We start from the raw sequence: 25,550 nt of genomic DNA on the forward strand, positions 1-25,550 counted from the left end.
TACAACCGTAAATTATTTCTGAAAAGACAAAAACATCTGAAATTGTTTTTTCTAGGGTAAATCATTGAAAAATAGCTTTTAATTTTAAATCATTTCCTGCAATTATTACCGGATGCAGATTCATGCAATTTTTTTTATAGAGAGACATATATGAGGAAATCAAACAATGAAATAATGTGTATATATAAATACATACATTGATGTAAATTTAATTTTCGGAATAGTTTAAATGAAAAAGAATGCGGTAGCAATTGTCTAATACACAGCTGATGTATTAATTAACATTTCTCAACAGTTTGTTTGACATCGAAATGCGCACTAGTTCTTAGTGTTATAATATTCTTATCCATTTTAAAATTTATATAATGAAGTCATCTCTAAGAAAGTTTTGTGGACAAGAGCATGATATTGAGGTATAGCTTTGTCACTGATGACCAGGGATGTGTTCCATTTGTGGCAGATATGTTCAATTTATCGCATATATCTTCCATTTGTCGTGGATACGTAAAAACAAGAAGATGTGGTATGATTGCAATGAGTCAACTCTCCACAAAAGACCAAATGACACAGAAATTAACAAATATAGTTCACCGTACGGTGGTCCATTCGTCAAAGTAAAATTGTCGTTCTCCTTCGTTTACGACATGATTTACTGCCACTTTTCAACAGATTAGCATGAGCAACACTAGTGACACTATTAAAGCTGTCACTAAATTTTTTTCAGGAACGACAGCCGGTTTTTGGTAGGTTTTGTTGCCGAATATTTCATTGGTGTGTAGTGTTTTGAGGAACTATGTCCTTTTCTTTCGATCAATGTGTTTCTGTCTCTCTCAACTGGTTTTTGGTTGGTATATCCCGTATAGATTTATGAGTAAAGAACATAAGTAACCAGCTATTTCTTTTAATATCTATATTACTAAATGAATAGAGTTGAAATTGGGTGTCGCGTTTTCTTCTTCACATAAAATCCACGAATATTGTTTTATACCACAAAGGGGTAATTACCAGCGCAGGTTATTATGTGTTCATTTCAAGATCTTTTGGGGGGTATTTTGGGGTTAAAATCGGATAAAAGCCAGTTCGGATCGACCGTCCTTCACGACGTTCGGCTCTGAAATTTACGTGCCGTCATCATTTCCGTCATTGCACGGCTGCCCGGCAAAATTAAATTTTATTTCGTAGCAGATACGGTAAATATTGACCTTACACTGAAATACTTTGTGATACACATTCCCTTGACGCTCTCAGCAATTTAACAACATATTTTTACACGTCAAGAGCTTTTCCTTCTGGGGAACCGCATCAATTCAACATGAAAAGGGTGGGGGGATTACTTCAGTTTTCGGTTAAAAATGGGTACCGAAGTGACCCACCCTCACTCATATATTAATGCATATAATTTTCAGCCCACTCATATATGGGGGTTGTTCTGAGCACGGAATCACCAGAAATCAGGTGCAGATCCAGGATTTAATGTTAGGGGGGGGGGGGGGGGGTGCAAAAAATATTTAATACACTAAAACGTATATTCAAATAACAATAAGTCTGAAATAAACCATTAACAATGCATAAGACTCGATAATAAATACCAGAGTTTCGTGTGTATTTTAGTCTAGATCCCATCCAATTAACTATCGAGATGACCTCCGAAGACCGCCGGCGGTCACATAACCCGATATAAACATAAACATAAATATTGATACGTGTTATTTGATTTTTCTAGGTCTGTTTGATTTCATGTTATAGGTTAATCATCGATTTTACCTGTATAAGAATGTTTTTGTGGATCGAATCAGTCAACCAAATGATTTATCCTTGTTTCACTTTCAATGTTGACATTCTTTTCCTTTTAATGGCTGAACATGCTTAATACATGCGTAACAAATCTTTAGCTAAGGAGTTAGATTGAAGGTCACATGAATACGGATTTAAAGAGGTCGAATTATTCACTTGCTAGTGAATAATTCATCAGAGATGCTCCTTAGCTTATACTAGTATTGACAAAATTAAACTAAACTAGCTGCTTAAAGCAAATTATTATTACACTATTTCACATTCATTAATGATTGAACAAAAATAAATCATATTTTATTTTTTTTATATCTCGTAGCTAATGCCCTTTTAAGAGATGTTCAGATCTGAATGACCGTTTCAGATCAAAATTGGTTTAGTTGTGTAGTTATTTGTTAGATCGTACATATTGATTACACGTTCAACATTACGGCCAACTTAAAACCTTCCCGGTCTTATTTCTGTGAAAGAAATCAAAAGAGACAAGTGACTTTAAAACAAGGCATCAAACTGTAACGTACTTGACCCAAAGGTTAATGCTCAAACATAGTAAGGAAAAGATGTCACATTTCGTTATATTCGTAGCGACGGGTATGAATTTCATTGTGCGACTTAACTACACATGACTGTTAGTTTCAATTAGTCCTTTATTAAGACTTAGTTGAGTACATAATTGTTCATGCCTTTAGACATAATGGATAACTTTTAAACAAATATATTGATACAGTATTCTGTTATCATCTTTTAAGTGATATAAATTTATAGTCTAATGAATGAAAATAACACATTACAAAGTTGATGCATCCTAAGCGCTTTTCTGAATTTACCATAATTAGGAACGCTCAAATCCTAAAATTTCAATATCAAGGTTGAAAAAATACTTGAAAAAATATCAGCAGTTTTTGTCGAAAAGAAAACTATAAAGAATAGATAAATCCACTTAATGTCAACCTCCCCTTGTAAAGTTGGAACTGTAGTTTCTAAGTTATGATTTGATGAGTGGACGTTCATAATTAACAAATCTAAGTTTAACATGAGTGCACAAACAATGTCTCGTCTGCTTTAATGACCATCATTGATATTATGTTGAAAGTCTTAAAGACAAGGTTTTACTACAAGTATCAAATATCCTTAATATTATCAATGATCCATGACAATAAGTTCCAGTTCAGATAAACCTTGTCGGACACCTTAAAATCATTCCATAGACCAAATATAGTTGATATATTGCTTATTATCCTCGAAACAGACTTAACCATGACAATAAGGTGAAGACCAAAGGATACATGGCAGACAGACATGTATACCTTACAATCATTCTGTGAACCAAATAAAGTTGACCAATTGCGTATACTATCTATGAAACATACTCATACAAGAAAACAAACAATTGATCAATTAATCACCATTAATTGAGTACCAGGTCAGATTTACCGAGTCAGACAGACATATACACCTTACAATCATAGCATACATACAATGTAGTTGACCTACTACTTAAAGTTCAAACTACGAAAACTTAAAAATAAAACCTGAAACACAATGTAACAACGTCTAAGAATACATTCACGTTAATAGAAGATTGATAATAATCAATAATCTCCCTGTTCGTCTGAGTTGTTTTAAAAATGAACATATCTAAGACATTATAAAGCGTTTAATATCTGACATGTACGCAGCAGTAGATGAAGCAGGTTTATATTTGTCCCATATTTGAAGTTGTGGTACTCCCGATGATTATTTCCACATCTTATATGAACTATTAGTAAACTATTGAGGCCTTTTGTAGCTGACTATGCGATGTGAGTTTTCCTCATTGTTTAGGGTCGTACGGTCACCTATAGTTGTTAATTTCTATGTCATTTGGTCTCTGGTAGAGAGTTGTCTCATTGGCAATTATACCACATCTTCTAATTTTTATATCATGTCTTGGGTATTAAAAAATATGACGGATTCTCCAAAAAGCGGTACACGTCAATTGAATTCATCAAACTTAAGATTATCTTTTATTTTCCATATATAACATTATCTTCTTATTTACCGTGTCACAATTTCTCCTTTACAAAATTAATCACTCCGTATAATACTATTATTACAAAGCAGCACACGTAAATCATAAAGTCACCCTAAAAAGATCCCCTTAAAATCATATTTTTTTCGGGGAAAACCTTAAAAAATACAGTTCTTGTCTATGTAGCTATATAAGAAAAAAAAAACCATCTGGAATATTCCCGGATGCGGATTTATATAAACAGAATATTTCATAGAGAGACATATATGAGGAAATATGACAATTAAATATTGATTTATAAAACAACAGCAAAAAGTAGCAAAAACAACCATAAATAAACCTAAATATAAGAAATCAATCAACCTGATGAAATAACTGCATTACATCACATTGTACAAATAGCATTAACTTGAAGGATCACTTATGGCTATTGTAAACAAGACAGGTGTCTAAACAAGCAAGCTTGGGAATATATTATACAACTAATACAATGTTTTCTATTATGAAAAATGAGGGAATGTCAATCAAATCAACTAGAATCGAAAACTGCTATAAAAATCAAAAATTGAATAAGCACATGCGCGTCATGTGATATGATTATGTCATGTATAAGATGATACAAATGATGACATTTGTACTATATATATCACACGTAACTACCAGTAAGTTAAGGATTATTCGTCCTTTATTTGGCCAATTAAACTATTTTGATTCGAGCGTCACTGATGAGTCTTTTGTAAACGAAACGAGTCTGGCGTACAAAATTTTAATCTTCATGATGATTTTACATACTACCCCATCCCAAGTTTGGTGAAAAGTGCACTGTCTCATATCAGTATAGGTAAGCCATGGATACCCTGCAATACATAGGTTTTACTACAAATATCACACAAACGTTACATTATCAATGTTTGATGAAAATTAAGTAACCCACATATGAACCATGGAAGATAGACATGTACAACTTACAATCATTCCATACTCCAAATATAGTGGTCCTATGGCTTTTAGTATCTGCAAAATAGACCAAACCATAAAAACTAAACATTGTCCAATGAACCATGAAATTGAAGTCAAGATCAGATGAAACCTGCCAGTCGGACATGTACATATTACAATCACTGATCGATGAACGAGGTCGAGGTCAGGTGAACCCTAGCTGATGGACATGAAGGCGTTGTAAGGAACCCATATACCAAATATAGTTATTCTATTTCTCATAAGTGAATATTTCACTTCACAAAAAACACTGTAACTTTTTTTCAAGCAGTCACTGAACCATGCAAATGAGGGCAAGGAAAATGAACATAAAACACAGAAACTTCTTTACATAAGGTATCTGTTGGAAGCATCCAGGTCTTCTATCTTTATAATATAAGCTTTGAACACATAGTTAAAGCCGTCGGCGCCGCCGGATTGTAATCCCTATGTCTCGCATTTTGAGACTTTCGTCGCAGGCGAGACAAAACATGGCTGTAGCGAATTATAAACACATGTAAAAAAAACAAAAACAATAGTTTGGAAGTAAAACTGTAAAAACTACTACTTATTATCTTGAATATTAACACATATTTTATGTTTGTATATGACTCAACTGGACTATCCAAGTAAATATATGTTTAAGTGGATCAAACAACTCATCATTTTGATGTTCATTTCTTCCGGAGGGTTTACCCAGTGCAAATTGTGTGTGGTGATTTCACGGTATTCTTATCCAGCAATAATTATGGATTACGAAGCATATAATTCTGTGACAGAAGTAAATGATTTAGAATTTGGACACCGTATGAAAGAAATGTCATCGCCTAACAAACTTAACTTCTACGAAGCCTTAAATCGTAACAATGGTGATATATCAGCCTATGATGACTTGAAATTTAACCAAAGTACAACCACACATGGAAAGCATCATTCAAACAAACAGTATTTTATGTGGCTTCTTGTTGGCCTTTGTTGTGGAAGTGTCTTGTCCGGTGTCATAGTCTATTTCGCTACAAAGATTAATGACGACCGTATTTCTAAACTTGAAAATGATGCAGGTAAGCATAAATAGTTAAAATATCTGCCTTATTGGTGTTAAATTCCAGTCAATAGATAAGTATTCTTTGAACCTTTCTCAATTCACCAATTAAAAGACTCCTTTATGGTAAAGTCAAAAGGTAACATTATGAAATCAAATTTATTCTGATCATGATTCAATAACCATTTAAAGATATAAGAGGTATAAGGGTACAAGAAAACTCTTTTTTAAAGCTCTCATAAGCTTTTTATGTAAAACAGATACACAAGTACAAAAAAATATGAACGATACCCTTCCAAAAATGATCACATTTACTACAATCTTAAACTAGATAACCTGCTGAAGACACTATGATTCATAATATTGTTAATACACTATGTATTTACTTTACATTTCTGTGTTGTTAATTGAGATGTTTGTTTATTTTCATCGATCGTATTTCTGTCTATCCTCTTTCGTAAAACAATTATTAATTTTTATTTCAAACTTGTATATTCCGTCATGATTTAAGGTCAGGAAATGCACATGTTCTGAATTGTTACGTAATTGGTAGTGTCATTTATTGGATAAGTACTGACTTACCGAAGCACCGGAGTTCACTTCGATTTTGATTCATTTCGTAAATCGAAAAAAAATCTTGGATTTCCGTATCAACGAATACTTTCGGTCTACTAAGATTTCGGTAGTCCTCATATAAAAGCAGATGTGGGAAAACGTAATTGAGAAACAAATCCGTTAACCCAATCGATCAAAACATGCCGTTCTTTCAACCGATCTAATGAGCTTCGTACAGTACATTAAATTTTACAGTTTCAGAAATTGTTTCGTTTGATGTTACATGGAATGAACATAGGCTCGCTAATTTGTTTTGCCCCCTTGTTTTATCATGACTTACTTTTTTGAAAAGTCTGACTTTTAATTTGAAATAAATAGTTTTCCAAAGAAAGAACTCACCAAAGATACCAGGCTTATAATTGTGTTTGCCAGTCGCGCATTTTATCTACAAAAGACTCGAATCAAAACAATTTAAAAGGCCTAATAAAGTACGAAGTTGAAGAGCAGCGAAGGCCAACCATTGCGAAAGGTTTTGCGAAATATATCAGGTAGTCTTATCCTGGAGTGGAACGTCTTTAGTTTTTTGAAAAATTCAAAGTTTTGTATACCGTTAATTTATAAATACGACAATATCAATGATAATTGATTGACGATCGTTAAATGAAATTTTCCTTCAATTTCTTATTCAGCTCCTCCAGGGAGTGGAAGTAATAGTTCAAATGGATGCAGACATATATATTTGGATTTAACAGTAGTATAAAGTTCTATGAAAACCCTCAGTCGTGGGTGGAAGCACAGAAACAATGTGTAAAAGATGGAGGACGCTTAATTGTTTTAAATACTGAAAGCAAAGATAAAGTGTTTTTAACGTATGTTAAATTATTATATGGTACGTATACGTCTATTATACTTTGTAACGACGACGAGGTTCAAATCCTAATCCACATGATAGATCATGCTATCCTACATTTGAAAAAGAATAATTGTCTCTACCCATAGCATAAATAAAGGACACAGTAGTATACAGCTGTTCAATAGTCATAAATAGATTAAGCGAAAACAAATCCGGGTAACAAACTAAATCCGAGGGAAACACATCAACTATAAGGGAACAACAGAAACACTAAACTGCAACAAAAAAAAAAAGCCAACAAACATAGGAACGCATGTAACATAGTATACTTAATGAAGATTTCCAAATGAAAGCGTTAAGGTTAATCTTACAATGGAACATAACTGAAGAAAAAAACCCAAATCGCATGTAAAAAAAACTACTAGATTTGTTTGTTGGTTTGAAAAGACTTTAATATGTGTTTGGGTATATTTTTTTTTATCTCAACACAAGGAAAAAGTAAAATAACAAAAATAATGAACTCCAAGGGAAATACAAAACGGAAAGTCCTTTATTAAATGGCAAAATCAAAATCACAAACATATTTAACGAATGGAAAACAACTGTCATATTCTTGACTTGGTACAAGCATTTCCTTATGTAGAAAATGTAATCAAAATGAGACAATGAGAAAACGTAATCAAAATGAGACAATGTACGCAAAAATTATTTGTTTATATAAAGTTAAGTAAAGAAGATAAAATGGGATTTTATAAATCGTTTCAAAATGTAAAGTTAGAGGACGTTAATTCTGTTTGCAAAGGTGCATTTACCAAGTCAAGACTTTTATAGCCAATTACCACTATCTTTAGATACATCACAGTGGTGGATTGGTGCGAGTGACAGAGAAAAGGAAGGAACATTTCGATGGGTTACAGGAGACGTTAATTCATATAATAATTGGGATGTGGCCGAGCCAGATGACATGACAAAGACATTAACCAATGCAGATTGTGTCATCTACATAATCAATAGAAAATATGGCTATTGGTATGATCGTGTATGTCTTTTTAAACTGCCCTTTGCATGTGAAAAGAACGCATCAAAGTAACAACTATAGTCAAAATATTGTTATGATTAACTTTAGAAAGATACTATCTTATGTGAACAATTTTTATATAAGTGAACCACTAATTTGTTATTATCGTACTTCAAAGGACTGTCTTCCTGTTTTAAATTGTTATAAATCGTTGTATCTATAGTTAATGCATTGTCGATTGTTCTTTTTTTCATCTAAGCAATCATTTTGTTAATTGTTTGGATACTCAGCAACTTTTATTGTTTTTTAGACCTTTAATTTCGGGATCTAATGGAAAATTTAACTGTTTGAAGGTTTCTTTTCCGTCAAACCCGTTCTGGAATTTTTTTTCCAATATCAGCATATTCCATGTTAAGAAGGCTTCCATTTGACCAGTCCGATATGAGGTGATTATCCAGGACAAGTGTTTGAGGCAAGCTTAGAAATAAGAAGATGTGGTATGAGTTGCAATGAGACAACTTTCAATCCAAGTCACAATCTGTAAAAAGTAAACAATTATAGGTCAACGTACGGTTTTCAACACGGAGCCTTGGTTGACAAAGAACAGCAAGCTATAAAGGGCCCAAAAATGACTAGTGTAAAACAATTCAATCAGGAAAACCAACGGTCTAATCTATATAAAAACGAGAAGCGAGAAACACATCAACAAACAACAACCACTGAACAACAGGTTCCTGACTTAGGACAGGAGCAAACAAATGCAGCGGGTTTAAACGTTTTAACAGGCTCCAACCTTCACCCTAACCTGGAACAGAAGTGTAACATTACAACACAGAAAGACACACTAAAAAATATCAATTGAAATGGCTTAACTCAATCAAAAAGACATATTAACAAAAACAAGTAAACATACATTGAACGAATAAATTTGATCTATGACACAATGTAAAAAATATGTAAAACAATGTCAAAAGACAACTTTAACCTTGGACAAAATGGCGTTAAATAAAATAACGTAAACAGGTAAATTTAAATATAATAATTTTGTAGTTAGGAGTACTGAAATATTTTTTACAAAATAAATAAATTTGTTGTTCATAGTACGAGAACAGAAGTGGAAATTGTCGTCATACTAAATACTTATCAAAGGTGGTACATATTAAAAATTGTGAGACGAGATATAACATTAAATTAACCTTTATTTGTGAAAGAAGTTTCAAAATCCACTCGTTGGAAGATCTCCAGCCATTTTAAGGACCATATCAAATGACAACCAATTCGTGTTTGCAACATAAAAGTTATTCAATGATTATCCTCATTGACTTAACCGAACCATACAAATGAAAGAATATGTGAGATATTCTTCGCTAAGACAGCTACACAACGCAAAAAACAGTCAAAGACATCAAGAAGTTTTCTACATGAGCAAGTGTGTATAAGATATGTCAAGCTCTAAACGACAAAATTATCAAATCATAATACTTTATTTACTTAATAAACTATACAGCTTCAGTGGATCCAGACATGATCATAAGGGCGGAGGGCGGGGGGACTGACTGCCTAAGAGGGGGCCCGCTACAGTCCTGCTTCAGTGATTCCCTAAATAATCAACAAAATTTTTCCCACAAAAGGGGCAGCCCGGGCCACTGAAAACCTCTAAATCCGCCTCTGAGCTTATTGGATCTACACGATATAAATATTTGATAGACAATATAAAATATAATACAACATCTATACATACATTATGAGATACTGAATGAATGAAGCGAAGTATGGCATACAGACATACTAAGCAAGCATCTGAATAATTTACCATTACGTGCCTTTTCTGCAGAGTATAAATATTTTCAAATGTTGTAAATTTCTTTGATATTTCTCAAAGATAAAAGTTGCACTAACTTACAGGACTATGGTATGATTAAGAATATAACGGGATTAAAAAACTAAAATAAGTGTTTAATAAAAGCCGGAGGATAGTAGGATAGTTTTCATAGAATATGCAATAAATTAGAAGTCAATGTTAACACACCATTTACACTTACAAACAAATAAACACAATTTGATTGAAATAAAGATCAAGTGTCAACGCTTCGCTTAAAGGCACTTGCAAGCATCGACTTATGTTTGGCATTTCTATCAAATGAAATAAACACTATTTACTATTACTGGTCATTAGTGATTTTATATTTTTTTGTATACTTTAGAATATAGCAAAGGGCTCGCGACCAATAACATAGTATGATTGGTGTTTTTTAAATGTGAAGAATGGATGTTGGGTATGTTCTTTGTACGGAGTGTCTATTGTGTTCCGGCTAGCCAGAAGAATAGGTAAAAAAAAATTTCCGGCCATCCATTTGCGCATGCAGTGTGATCACAAGTGTCAAGTGGCGCGAAAAGTGTCCCGGATGAGGTGTAGGATTGCAAACGCGCGTATGCAATGGACATTTTGAAAATTTGAGATCGTGTTTTATATTCAAAGATGTCTTAGAGAATATAAGAGAGAATGTGCTTATTTTAAAAACAAATTTCTGCAGGACAGACTTCTGAACAAAAGCGTGAGCATGTAAACTGAGAGGAATAAAGCGAGAAATCACACTGCAATTGCTGATTTATTCCATTACCTGTACCTGTATAAATAGAGGCATACGCATAAAAACAATTCACAGGAAAACGACCAATTCAAATAGACGTGGCTGCATGATTTGTAAGTTCTACTACAACGGAGATCTATGAGCATGCACTGATATGCCTGGGCTGTGAATAGTATACCAGGCTTGGAGTATAAAACCCCTTTTTTATTTTATTCTGTTTTATTTATTTTCCCAACAAAGAAAATATTATGTTTTTGCTATTATAAACACAATCTTACTTTTGGGCAGTTTACATGTGCTTTCCCTTTTTTCTTATTTTCTACGTGTTAAAATTCATCGAACATTTAAAATAAACAATTGTGCAAAATCATTTGACGAATTCATTGGAACCAAACTTCAAGAACATGATAAGTTAAGAATCATAGATGTCCATATAGCCATAAATCACTTTTCCGACTCTTAACCTTGCAAGAAATTCATAGGTAAACATAATCAAAGTACTGAAGTACTGAACATCGGATGACTGCAAGTTCTTGTGGATGGTCACAAGCACTTGTCTCAGAAAGAAAAAAAATCACATTTCTATACCTTAAAGTGAGGTTAAGGTACATAGATATATTTTTTTCTGAGACAAGTTTGTGCGTGGATGATGAATAAATGACATGGAATTCAATCTCACTGTAATAACTATTATATTGTAGTGATAAAAATCGGTATACTCTGTTTTGTTGTTATATATTACATTAATATTTGTATATAACAGTTACATGTATATATAATTTTCATCCATTTGTATATCATTCTATTCTACTATTCTAATAATAGTGCAGTGCAAGTGCATGGTGGACACTTTTCATTAATGATATTCGATTTTTTTAATAGATTGGATTTGAGTAGGAATTGAATTTCATATTTTCCCGCAAAACGTTCTTGAGATATTCTTCCGCATGCGTTAACACAAATTTTCGGTATTCTTGATTTGTTATTGATATATCATATTTCATATCGTTTATCTATGTTCTTAAAAATTATTTTCATGAATATTTATTGATGAAATTGATATATAACAAGCGATAAGGAATGTTATTTTGCGTTCGGTTATCAGTCAAAAATGAAAGAAATGTCTGTGGCAACAATACACCGGAATGCCCTCACGGTCATCCGATGAGGATCGGAGAGGCATTTTTGGCAAACCAGTAAGAAGCACTGAGAAAAAAGTCGGAATATGCTGTATACTATGAAGTAAATTAATTTACATTTTGATTTTAGTGAATGGAAACTTTTTTGGCACAATTTTTTGCAAAGTGACTTTAATTCAAAAGTGTCTTTGCTGCATATCAATCGATGTTGTTGATATTCTTCTTTTAATCTCTCTTAACGAGCGGTTTATATTTACGGAGAATCGGCGTGTTCCAAAGAACAGCCAGTAGAAAATAAATAGAAATTGAAACTTGGAGTTTATTCCCATAATAATTCTGTTTTTATTAAAAAAATTAATCATTATTACTAGTACTTTTTTCAAGAACGTTTTATCTTGAGTTAAACGTCCGCGCGGAGAACGTGAAAAAATGAAAAAAGATTTTTTTGCCACTATATTCTACACTGGATGCTATGATAACCACTTATTAAAACACATATCCATCGCTCATTGCTATTTATGGCTGGATAATATCATAATAGCAGTTTCGGTTTTTCTGGATGGCCGGAGTGGCCTGAAGAATATACGTTTTTTGATATTTTTCCGGTTGGACGGAAGAATAGACACTGCCTTCTTTGTAAGGGGTTATCCCATTGGTTACTAACAGTTCAAAACAAAGAACATAATTTAAATAACACGTAAATCTTTAGTTATAATGCCCTTACCAAAACTCATATTACTGGATCCGTGGTTGGTTAACTAATCATTTCAAAGTTTTTGATACAATGTAAACAGAAAGTTATATTAACTTTTGAATTTCATATGAAAGGTATCTTATTTGAACATTTGAATTGAGGTCAATTTCCTCACATAAGTAGTATTTGATATAAAAAGGGGCATTGGTTGTTGAATAAAGTATAGTTGTAACTCAAATTTGGAAATTTATTGATTTGGACTGTCATAACTGTGAATAAACAAAATGATAATTCCTGACTTAAATATTACATGACTTGCATCCTGCTCCTACTTATACAATCCTACCGTTGAATTAAACTGGTGTGTCATCTAATACACAAATGTCTTAAAATTTGATTTGTTAAAAAATTCTCAAATTTAGAAGACATTCCTTACATCACAAAGACTAATTTATAAATGAAATGTCTTAAAAGGAAGTCTTGCATAGTATCATTAATTAAGGCAACAGTAGTTTACCGATGTTCAAATCTCAAGAAGACAAATCAAGGTTACAAACAAAATCTTAAGGAAGAACATGAACTAAACAAAAGAGCGACACCAGGTGCATCGACAGGGTAAGCGTTGCTTGCTATGCATCTATCATCCGCAACGCCAATTATCAGTCAGTCAAAATGTCACAATCGTGAATAGAACTAAATCGGTAAAATTACAAATTATACGACTGTTATAGTATCTAAAGATCTAAGACTGTCAACTTGAACATGTCGCTAAACAGTTGAGACATAGACATATCATATCGGACAATCAATTTATGATGGTGAGCGTAAAACTTATGAAGTGCCGATTATAAACAATGCACTGATCATGAAACCAGTTGAATAAAGCCAATCAAGATGTCATTTGAGCCTTAAACACTTTACTATATTTTAAGTTTGTAAGAGAATGTTAATGCCTTTAATGTGAACAATATTTGAATTTATTACATAAACATTACAATATGACAGTTTTATTAGGATTGGAAAACAATTAAGTAAATTTTCACTTTTACATATCCTCTCCTAAAATAAAAGATAATGCCTTTCTCCATGATATGAGAGATAATCGTTCTCTTACACATACTCATTTAAATGTTATCATATCATACTAAAAATACAAACACAAAATTCTGTGACCTCAAATTTATTTTCGACTGACAAGTTGTGCAAAGTTCTGTTTTTAATGTATTTATACAAAAATATCATATTTCTTCCATAAAAAAAACTAAACAAGTGGACGACTTGAGGATATTGCTTTTCTTGCAAACTAGTTGTAAGTAGAGCGAAAACTGTGATAGTTGTAGCTTTATCACAAGCAAGGTAATTTTTAACACAGCGCAATCTATTATTAAGTCCAACCAATAGAGTTATCTTCCGTCATAAATCAAATTCTAAAGTACTTTAATTCATTAATTCTTTTTTTTTTTGGTAGGAAACATAAAATCATGAAATTCATACAATATTGAATTTCCAAGCAATTGAATTCCATGTTACTTCGAGTAAAATCTAAAAGCAGTTTTTACTTCATATATATATATGGTTTTATGTCCCTAATTTCTGTTATGCTATTATTATTTAGGTAATTATAGTTATATTTATGCATCATGTAAGATTTTTTGAATTTTTTCTCATTTGTAGTAAAAAATTAGAATTGCATTCTGGATTCTAAAATGAACTTTTTCGGAAGTCCAGTCCATATGATTAATAAACAAAATGATTGGCATGGAATGAACATCATTGCTTGACTGCGATCTTACTTTCAAACATGGTTTCTAATCTCTAATCATATCAATTCAAAACGTGCAGTACACGGTGTCATTTCTCCTTTTACAGTAGCTGTGACAATAAGTTCCGTCCCACCAAAGTGAAAATCTACATTAATATATCGTCTTCCACTTGTTGGGTTTGGAATATCTACAACAAGCTCTCCTAATTTTTCACAACCTTCCTCATCAACATACTCTGTATCATCATTTTCCGACACATACACAGCAACTGTTACCTTAGCCTGGTTCTGCTCATACGTGTGATATTCAATTGATTGTGTGCTTCCCACTGAACAGCGTGTATTCTTTCTCATTAGGAGATCAAAGACATTGGTACAACGAAACTCCCCATCGCTTTCTACTTTTCGATTGATATCGTGTGCCAACTCGTTAAATATTGGACGAATGCGTCGTCCATATGCAAACCTAGTTACCCTTGATGTAACAAAGTCTGGTGTGTGACCAAATAAAACAGCGCCTTTTAAAACTGCAAGAATCGGTTCTTCGGGTGTAACTATATGTTTGCTTTTAAAGGAATCCTTTATAGCCTCTTGTATTATACTTGATTCTGAACATCCTCCAACAACATAAAACGTATCAATTGTTAACCCTTCAATACGTGCGAGTACATTTTCAATTTCCTTCACTATTTTGTCAGTTATGCTTTTAAATTTCTCTCTTGCAAGTGTCATTTGGACCTGTAATACATTGGCTTTGATATGCAAATCGTTTTTATAATCAGATTGACTAACAGCTTCAGAAAATGATCCTTTGCCAAACTTTTTGCAGAGATCATTTAATGCCGTTACTGGTATAGACATATTAATTGTTGCCTTTTTCCTATTACCAACACCCCGTTTAAATATTTCAAGTACCCTTATGAAATCTATATAATCCAAGGTATATTCCTTTTTAAGTCCCTCCATCACATTTTTTCCAACGATAGTTTTTATCATTTGCATAAATTCCCTATCGATACGTGTACCTCCGCAGTCATTTCCTGATGCTGAACATAGCTCTTCAACTTTATCATGAATTATCTTCTTGTGTGCTATGATATCTACGGTTCCACCTGGAAAACACATACATTATATTACTCTTATGAATGAAAGTGAGTAAGACATTCTTATTACTACAATTCAAATACAATTTAAAGGACAAATTTCACTATGCTAAGGTGGATGATACCACAGGGACATTAACAACTCATTAGTCGAAGAGAAAGTGACAACCCTTTGGCAAAAAGATAAAAAACGACGAAAATGCTAAAAATTCGTCTACAAAATACCACGCAGAAAACCAAAGACTGAGCAACACGAACACCCCTCCCCTTAAAAAACCGAGGTTGATCTCAGTAACTATGGGTGGTTGAATGATTCTTTTGATTTGATCTTTTTAGAGCTCTGATAAGGAAAATTAAATTCTCCCTCGCCCTGCTCGTCCGAAATTAAAGTATTTCTACTCTAAATTCAATTGGCTATAAACAAGACACACAGAAAAAGGATTAGTTGCTCGCAGTAACATATTATTTTCTCTTGCAACACAATATGTTATTTTACTTAATTGTACAGATTTCTTCAATTCAAGCAACATATATAAATACATAAAATAAACATAGCAGCAACTGTATATATATATATATACTAATGTGACTAACTTAGATTCGACGTAACTGCGAGTACCTTCGATACTAATACATTTAAATTCCAAACGTTATATATTACCATAAAACCCCACCCGTAGAAACCGCCAAAACTTTTCTCGTGCCTGATGCACCTAACATCAAACTTTATAAATAGTAAGTACTGTTGCAGAACTAGTATCAGAACTAGTTATACTAGTTCCCATCTATAAATAATTACTACAAATAGCAAACGGGAAAATCCAATTTCAAACGAAATGAAATATTTGTCCTTGGTTTGTGTTTTAAATTCCAGTATGAGAATACTGACCTCCAATATCGATAACTAAATAGTTTGCCCCTTGACCAATCTTTGCAATGCTTCTCCCTGCTCCATATTCGTCAATAGTGCGTTGTTTTTGTTGACAATATAACGCCGCTGCTTCAGGTTCTAAGGCTATACATAGTCTTTTACTCTGTATACCGGCCTAAAAAAAATAAATAAAAAGCGACTAATTATGACTAAGTGTTCATCTTACGTAACTCAATAACATAGCTCTCTTTGTTACGTCGTCGATTGATTTAACAAACAGATATCGTATAGGAAAATAGTTATCTACCAAAAGTAGGCGCTTTAATACAAAGTTCAGCAGAGTGGTTAATTTTTAATTTTATAGTTGAGCTTCCTCGATACATGAGACGAATCTATACCGAAGCATCTAGGTTCATCGCTTGATTTTGTTGGGGCTCGTATGATTTACAACCAGATATATAAATTCTAGCACTGCATCGAGTGTGATACGATATTTCTCCATTCGAGACATTTGAATATGTTTCTCGCATGATTTGTAGACTACATGCAGACAAAGTTAATCCTTTTTACTAATGATCTGCAAAAAGATGTGTTCTTTCTGTGTAATATCATCAGGTATGGTCGCCTTTTTTCGTGACGTCACGATAGGAATATCAAAGGAAAGCAAGAACATTTGACGTCATAATTGAAATTTGTCCAATGTAGAACTGGGCCCAGTTGTTCAAAAGTGTTGTTAGGCTAACGACAAGTTAAGCTCAACAACTCGTTGAAGTTTAAAATTAGTCTTAGCTAATTAATGAGATCAAACGAAACACACGTTGATTAAATAAAAATAATCAACAGGTCAGGAAACGAATAAATCGGCTAAGAATTAGAGAAAAGTCTTAATATCACTAAATATTGTTTAAAACTATGTACAACGTGCAGGTTTAAGGTGGCTGGGGGCGTCTTCCTCCATCTTGGATTTTGAAGTAGCGGATGACAATTGGTCTAGATCTTTAATGAAATGTGCAAATTTTGAGAGTAGTATGTAATTCATGTGTAAAACTTTCCAGGTTAATATAGAAAATTATGTGTTTTATCATATTTACGGCTGTATTTACTAAAAAAAACACAATATTTTTGTTTGATTAATTTTTTTTCAACTTTGCCACATAAGGGGAGATAATTTAGATAGAAGGGGAGATAACTCAGATAAAGTAATTTTTATAATAGACGTGTTGTGAAATTACCTATTTTGATATGTAGCAAGAAAACATGTCTGGTGACCCCATTTTTTTTCTTATCTGAAAGCATATTATAAGAGCTATCTTCTCACATTTTATCTTAAAATTCTATGGTGAAGTTTTCTTTTTATCACACAAAATTGGATTTTCCATGCATAATCTATACAAAATCTGACAATTTTGCACAACCTGTAGCGTGAAAAAAGTCCGGTGACCCATACTTTTTAATATTTTGGAAAAAAGCATGATAAAAACTAGATTTTGACAATTATTAAAAAATTCTATGGATTTTAATTAAGAATCCCCATCCACCTTAAAATGGTTATGTTAAGATATAAAAAGAAAATCCAATAGATTGTTTTCTGAAAGATTGGAGTTGGTCCTAAACTGTTATATTGTGATATCTCCTGTAAACTAATTTCCGTTTTGCAAACTATCAAATGTAAGTTGTTTTTATTATGTTGATGACATCTCGATAATATTAAGTATAATGAAACAGTTAACATCCCATTTAGCATGATAAGTAAACTGGTCCGTTGCCAAATATTTCATTGATAATCATTATCAAGTATACAGTTTACAGTATACAGTAAACATGAACGTTTATAACCATTGGAGATTATTAGGTTTTTTACTTTTTCTTACCATCTCTGCGCATCGTCTCATAAAGAGCTTTGATTTTGCACTCCAGATTGCTGGAATAGTCAATACCCATTTTATATCTTGCATTTTGATGTCCCTCATATTTTTCTCTATATGAATAGTCCACAGATGTTCTTTAAGTGCTTTTATGGCTGTCGAAAACACTTCTATCGCTGGCAGAGATTGACCTTTAACATCGTATAACAGCATTTGCTCTGAAACCTCCTATCAAAATATGTTAGATATATGTTGCATAAATACTGTTTTTGGCGAAGAATACTAGCCATCCAATCAGTAGTTAAGGCTTCGGTGTTGGCATGATTTAGTTGATACATTGTGTCTGCATATATTTTATGTTTATGAAATTGTACAAAACCTAAGGTTCGATTTCCCTCGTTATTATGCAAGGTTCCAATTCTAAAGGTGGATGAAATCACATTTTTTTGTAATATAACTGTGGATGTACCCCCTAAACACGAATTGATAGTTGGGATCGGGCACCCCTACTACAAATTATTGTTCATAACACATTTTATTTCCATTGCTGCGTTGTCTGGTATAACTAATACTCGAGTACACTATTATGGATTAGAACACATTTGCTACAAATTAAAATCATCGTTAAAAGTAAATGGGTTTTGTTTGTCCCTTCGATCATGGAAACTTGAAATAAACAGACAGAAAATAATGAGTGAACTTTAAATAAATACCTTTTGCACATGAAGTTCCATTTTAAATCTGTCAAAGAAGAAATAATTATCAGCTTCCCCTGTACTCTCTGTTTGCATGTCTGCGTAATCATCTTCAGCTTCATATCCAAACCTGTAATCGTCTTTGTTTGTCTTGTTTATCATCAAACAAGTTGGTGTTTTAATGGATGCCAGGTGGTATTTTTGACTATTCCATGTTCCATTGGTTAGTATTTCATCAGGTCTATCAATAAAAGAAAACGCATACCCGGAATACGTTGTTCCTAAATCCAATGCAACTACAATAAGCGGACTCGAGATAGCATCCGGGGCAGTATTGTCAGAGGATGTCGCCATTATTCACTACCTTTAAAATTAAACATACAAAGACTGTGTAACTGATAAATAAACACTTCCTTACTTACCATCCGATACAGTTTTACCTACCTGCAAGTTTAAATATACTTCGTGATTGATTTTCTCTTTAAACTGGCATCTTTAACATTTACAATTACTGTTTACTCCTTGCGTTACTAGTTATGCAAAAAACAAAGACCCCCCCCCCCCAAAAAAAAAAAAAAAACACCCAGAAAATTTTGAAGAGTTAACAGTAATATTGCCAGAGATTTAACTCGATTAATCAACAATCAATATTTCAACTTTTTCACTGACTAAAACATATTTTGGACGAAAATGTTGCCCTACCCCTTTTTCCAATGTTTGGGGGAAACTCATCAATGATATCAGGCTAATTTTTTGTACGCCAGACACATGTTTCTTATCCAAAAGATTATCAGTGACGCTCGATTAAAAAGTTAAAAGGTCAATTTGTCTTTAAGTTGTTTGGATGTACAAGTACCCGTCCACGTCCACTCTGTGTTTTTGTTAAGATGTATTTCTATTTCTATCCATCTGATGAGTTAAGCCTTTTTAAACTGATTTTTATAGTTTGTTCTTATGTTGTACTGTTACTCCACTGCCCCAGGTTAAGGGGGGGGGGGGGGGGGTGGTGGCACCCGCTAACATATTTAACCCCGCCACTCTCTGTATGTGCCTGTCCAAAGTCAGGAGCCTGTAATTCAGTGGTTGTCGTTTGTTACTGTGTTATATATTTGTTTTTCGTTCATTATTTTGTACATAAATTAGGCCGTTAGTTTTCTCGTTTGAATTGTTTTAAATTTGTCATTTCGGGGCTATTTATAGCTGACTATGCGGTATGGGCTTTGCTCATTGTTGAAGGCCGTACGGTGACCTATAGTTGTTAATTTCTGTGTCATTTCGTCTCTTGTGAAGAGTTGTCTCATTGGCAATCATTCCACATCTTCTCTTTTAAATTTAGTACCAAGATGAAGAGCATACTAAGAGGACTCAAAATTCTTTCTTTTTCTGTACCTTTTTCAGCCCACCGATCAATATATGGGGGAGGTTTCAGAAAGAAAAAAAAACATGCCACCAAAATTCCGAAAAGTTTTGCCATTTAAGCTAAGGAAGTTCCCGGAGTGGAAACTCCTTAGTATTTCGAAAAATTCAAAGTTTTGTAACAGTTAACTTATAATTATGACTATATCAATGATATGTCATGCCAACACAGAAGTGCTGACTACTGGGTTTGTGATACGGGGATGAAACCTCCACCAGCAGTGGCATCGATTGTGTGGTTGAAAATAAACTCATCATAGACTCCAAGCTTAAAATTGTGTAAGCCAAAAACGAAACCACAACATCTTTTGTATTTCATGTTATTGTTGGTTGGAAGATTTTTTTGTTTGCGCCAAATCTTTGATATTCTGTTAAATTCGATGTCATTCAATTTTTTTTAATCGGGTAGATGATTGAGTAGACACATGTCGTTTAATCTGTTAAACAAACTTTATGTTGAACTTTTATTTTTTGTGTTGCTGTTTTATTGACATACTCCCAATGTTTCCTTAAATCAACATATGACTTGCAATTTGTTTATTTACATGTCACACATGTGAATCATATTTAAACAGTTATCTTATCTGGCTACAGTTAAAAACAAAATGTATATACTGAATAATGAGGGGCCTGATGGGTTATTTTCGTTCTTCGTGATCGGCGCATTTTCGCTATCGTGATCCGTTTTTCTACAGATTTATTACTGTTTTTATATTTTCGTGATCCGTGATCATGGAAATTTATTTTCTGTGAATCGTGATTGATAAAAAAATCAACTCGTGAATCGTGATGAGACCCCAACATCAGGCCCCTCAATAATTTATATTACCTTGTTGACCAATTTTTATTTGATTTTTCTTCTGTATATACTTACGTTATAAGTATAACAGAACATTTGATGTTGTGTTATAATAATTTCTCTAATTCTTCGTCAATTTATCCCTTTCTGCACCCATTGTATAAAAAAAATTTAATCAACGTGTGGTTCGTTTGATCTCAGTTCTTCATTGGTTAAAATCCGATTATGAAGTCGAATTTTCTTGCTTTCCTCTGAATTTCCTATTGTGACGGCATGAAAAAAGGCGACCATGCCTGATGACGTCACATAGAAAGAACACATCTTTTTGCAGATCATTCGAAAAGAAGGAATAAATTTGCCTGCGTTTTGTTTGAAAATCATTAGAGAAACAGATTCCACCACCAAATCTCGTGTTATACGATATTTATCCACTCTCGACAGTTAAATTTTAAATATTTAAAACGCTCGACGAGCCTCGCGTTTTAAATTTGAAAATTTAACTGTCTTGAGTGGATAAATATCGTATCACACTCGATGCAGTGGTAGAATCTATATATATCCTCAATAACCTCCTGTGTAATTTGCGTAATATTTTCGACAAACCAGCAGAAAAGAATGTTCTGGGGGGAAGAGAATTAAAAAAAAATATGGAACAACATGATACGAACATATCGCCAGTTGAAATGATTTTATTTTGTTGGTACCAGAGGGTATATATTTTGTCCAGTATTTAGTGCTTCGATGAGTACAACGACATCTTATGTGAGAAATAGGGCATAAGTGTGATAAATTTCAATTAAAATACGATAATATATTAGAGGTTAATAACACACGTATGCATCTTTGATGATTTTTTATGGGACAGAGAATGAAATTGTCTAAATTAGTGGACAACGTAAGAAAGTCATCCACATATATCACCTCCTTCAAAATATCTTAATATATATATATGAAATACTTATTTAATATAAATGTTGTTTAACTTTGAATATTGTATTCTTGTAAATTTTGTCATGTTTTGAATTGTCTTTGTGACAGTCCAATCTTTGGATTTTATACGAATAAAAAAATTGAATTTGAATTTTGTATGTATTGTTTATGTACTAGTAGTAGTCCATTGTTTTTATTTCGTTCGTAATATTACTTAATATTGTACACTAACTTATTCGATAGTGTATTATTGTTGGACATTTCATGAATAAAATATCAGTGTTTAGTGGAAACCAACAATGTATAAAATTTAAGATTGACCTTTAAAGAAATTATATACAAGCGATGAAATTGAAAATCCAGTAGGAATTGAATGTCTCTTGACGTGAATTTGAAAGAAAGTAATTCTTTATTGTCATTTGGAAAGATAATGAATCAGTCTGTATTTTCATTCTGTTTGTTTCATGGGAATATTCGACATAAGCGTATTTTTGGTCCTTTACGAGTAATGAGACCGAATCGTCATTCAATCTGTTGGGAGCATAGCTGAAAAAAGTAAAATAACAAAAATACCAAACTCCAAGGAAAATTCAAAACGGAAAGTCCCTTATCAAATGGCAAAATCAAAAGCTCAAACACATCAAATGAAAATGAAGCAGACTTGCATTTAATTTGATCTATTAAATTAAATGCAAGTCTGCTTCATTTAATTTAATATATGCTTTTGATCTATTAAATTAAACGAAGCAGACTTGCATTTAATTTAATAGATCAAAAGCATATACCCTGCTCAAACATATTAACTATTGTAACTCTCTCAGTCTAGCACGAAGAAATTATTTTTATGTGAAAATGCATATTTACTGACAGTATCTTTACTTACCTACAATATACTGACGTGCTTCAAGTCAACTGCACATCTGGAAAATACAGTTTTCCTTGTTGTGTATAACTATATATAGAGTGGTGATTCCCAATGTTTATAAATATATATTTATTTTGAGATAGGTTATTTTATCCCATTAGATTTATATGTTCTTTTTTAAGAATCAAAGTTTTTGCACCTGACATAAGAATAATTTGGTCAGACATATTACCAAGGCCCTATTGGCATGGCACATTAAGGCCCAAGTAAATAGAAATATCGAGTAAAACGAGTTAATTGTGCTGTTAGGTCTTTCATGAAGCAAGGAGATCAATACTTTGTGAGGTATTCATCGATAAAAGCCTCTGAGTCAAATTTATTCAGACATGACGGAACACACTTGTCAAATGTTGGAATTGGTATCTTTTTGAAAAACATCCAAGCAGCACTTGAAACCTTCAAACTAAATATCGATAAGTTTTTCCCACCAGAACAGTGACCACGGAGAATGTTTGGCGGTGAATGGGGATTTTATGAGTTCCCTGTTCATTTGGCGGTTCAGGGAGACAATAAACGGACTTAGAACTGTCCCCTTCTGGCACATATCTCTACCCTACCGGCTCTATGTTGGAGGGTATAAAATTATTTCCTAGGGTTCACTCTTGCCATCGAGAGGAATCCCCTCCACTTCTGGTAACAGAAGGGATGTGTCATCTCCGCAGTACACGTAATCCAGGTTGTTTGCAAATAAAAAATTGGAAGGACTGTTATTTTTGCAGAGGTTTCTGTAAACAGAGGGGGGTTCTCCGTACAGTCCATTCTTGCACGTAGGGAGGATATACTTGACACTTACGTTACCATAGGGTCCCCAATATTTCTCCCTGCATGGAACTGAAAAAACATTTTTTATCCTATCAAAAATCCACAAACACATGATGTTGTAAATATTTATATTATTTGCATTTTTAGTAATAAATATTCTGTATTCATTCTACTTTGTATTGTTAGTTGTTAGATTTTTTATAAAGGGCCCACCTACTGCCATATTTAAAGAGGGGGCCCGCTCCAGTCGTTCCCTAAATAATAAACACAATTTTTTCGCACAAAGCGGGCGGGGGGAGAGCCCCCTTGGCCCTCCTAAATCCGTCTCTGCTCGATTCTGCAGGAATTCTTTAGTCATAACGCAATATTCTATCCGTACACTAATATACATCTAAATAATAGATCCAAAAAAATTATACTTTTTAACCCCCTTATCCAAGTATCTCTTGTGAGATTTTCCCCATGAAGCTACTAGTATCGGTTATCATAGTGAAGAACAGATGAAAAATTGATTATCATATATAATCTCAGTTGGGTTTTCTATCATATATTCTCTGGCTATGAGTTAACATCAAAACAATTGAAGCATCTGTTTTAAATGGTTGTAAATTTAATTTAATCTATTGAAATGACTTAATTCAATATAAGAGATAAAAATATTTTATTTTCCAAAGTAGATTCGAGGGGGCATACACATTTAACTAATATAATCTTTACAACATATAGTATTTTACATGACATTCATATATTACACCTACAATATTGCTATAGACATGATAAAGTGATACAGGCTATTATAAGTATTAAGGGTTGCAACTTCAGAGATGTGGATTAATCACCATGATCTCAGTGGCCCCATGATTTTAGACAAAAATTTTGCTACTCAAATACAAAGGGTTTATGGGATGACTAATGTCTTTCATATATTTTTATCCCGTTTAATTTTTTACTTTCGTTGTACAAAAATGTTGTTTGACGATCGTGGTAAATAAGAGAATTAAATAAGGAAGATCTGTATGACAAAAGATTGGTCGGTTACGATGTCGAGACTGAAACCTGGCCCCCGAAGTCTGGGTCGACAATTTCCTTGTTTTCCATATGAACTATGATTAATTTTGTCGTCTGATGGCTTCAATAAGTTCCCGAGGCTACCAGTCGAACATCCGGGTAAAAAGTCACGAGATTTCAACAACATAAATGAAATAATGGTACGATCTTTAAAAGGTGTAAAGATATAATCCACAACCTAGATCAATATATATACGAATATTCCAAAACATTTCTTTCGTTTGGAACAAATATTATTAGAGACATTTTATTTCATGACAAAGGTTCAAATTCGCTGTGTGTGTAGTGCATACACTTTTTAGAAAATAAGCACAAGACAAATAAGAGCTATTTTATCAAACTCGACTGTGGCGGATCAAGAATTTTTCATAAGGGGGCCCACCTACTACCATAAGAGGGGGCCCGCTCCAGTCGTTCCCTAAATAATCAACCAAATTTTTCCCACAAAAGGGGGGCGGGCACCTGGCCTTCCTCCTAAATCAGCCTCTGCTCCATTCTGCAGGAATTCTTGAGTCATAACACAATATTCTATCCGTACACTAATATACATCTAAATAATAGATCAAAAGAGTTATACTTTTTAACCCCCTTATCCAAGTATCTCTTGTGAGATTTTCCCCATGAAGCTACTAGCATCGGTCATTAAAGTGAAGAACAGATGAAATATTGATTATCATGCTTT

At 33.1% G+C, this 25,550-nt stretch overlaps 1 protein-coding gene across 3 annotated transcripts in view; it reads right to left on the reverse strand.

Annotated features, from left to right (window-relative positions):
* Positions 1 to 23,275, reverse strand: part of LOC127707819 (heat shock 70 kDa protein 12B-like) — a 33,613-nt gene extending 10,338 nt beyond the window's left edge. Inside the window, exons 1-5 of one of the 3 annotated variants that reach the window (XM_052212570.1) lie at positions 22,997 to 23,275; positions 18,987 to 19,332; positions 18,280 to 18,501; positions 16,427 to 16,583; positions 14,837 to 15,546 (exon numbers count right to left, since the gene is read on the reverse strand). In XM_052212570.1, the coding sequence (XP_052068530.1) occupies positions 14,837 to 15,546; positions 16,427 to 16,583; positions 18,280 to 18,501; positions 18,987 to 19,322 (1,425 nt within the window). In that variant the 5' untranslated portion in view covers positions 19,323 to 19,332; positions 22,997 to 23,275. Of the gene's footprint in view, positions 1 to 13,626; positions 15,547 to 16,426; positions 16,584 to 18,279; positions 18,502 to 18,986; positions 19,536 to 22,996 lie in introns of those variants that run through there. The other 2 variants (XM_052212568.1, XM_052212569.1) reach the window with 2 other exon arrangements.
* Between the last annotated feature and the right edge of the window lie 2,275 nt (positions 23,276 to 25,550).

The sequence above is a fragment of the Mytilus californianus genome, unplaced genomic scaffold, assembly GCF_021869535.1.
Source record: "Mytilus californianus isolate M0D057914Y unplaced genomic scaffold, xbMytCali1.0.p SCAF_7, whole genome shotgun sequence".
NCBI classification, from domain to species: Eukaryota; Metazoa; Mollusca; class Bivalvia; order Mytilida; family Mytilidae; genus Mytilus; species Mytilus californianus.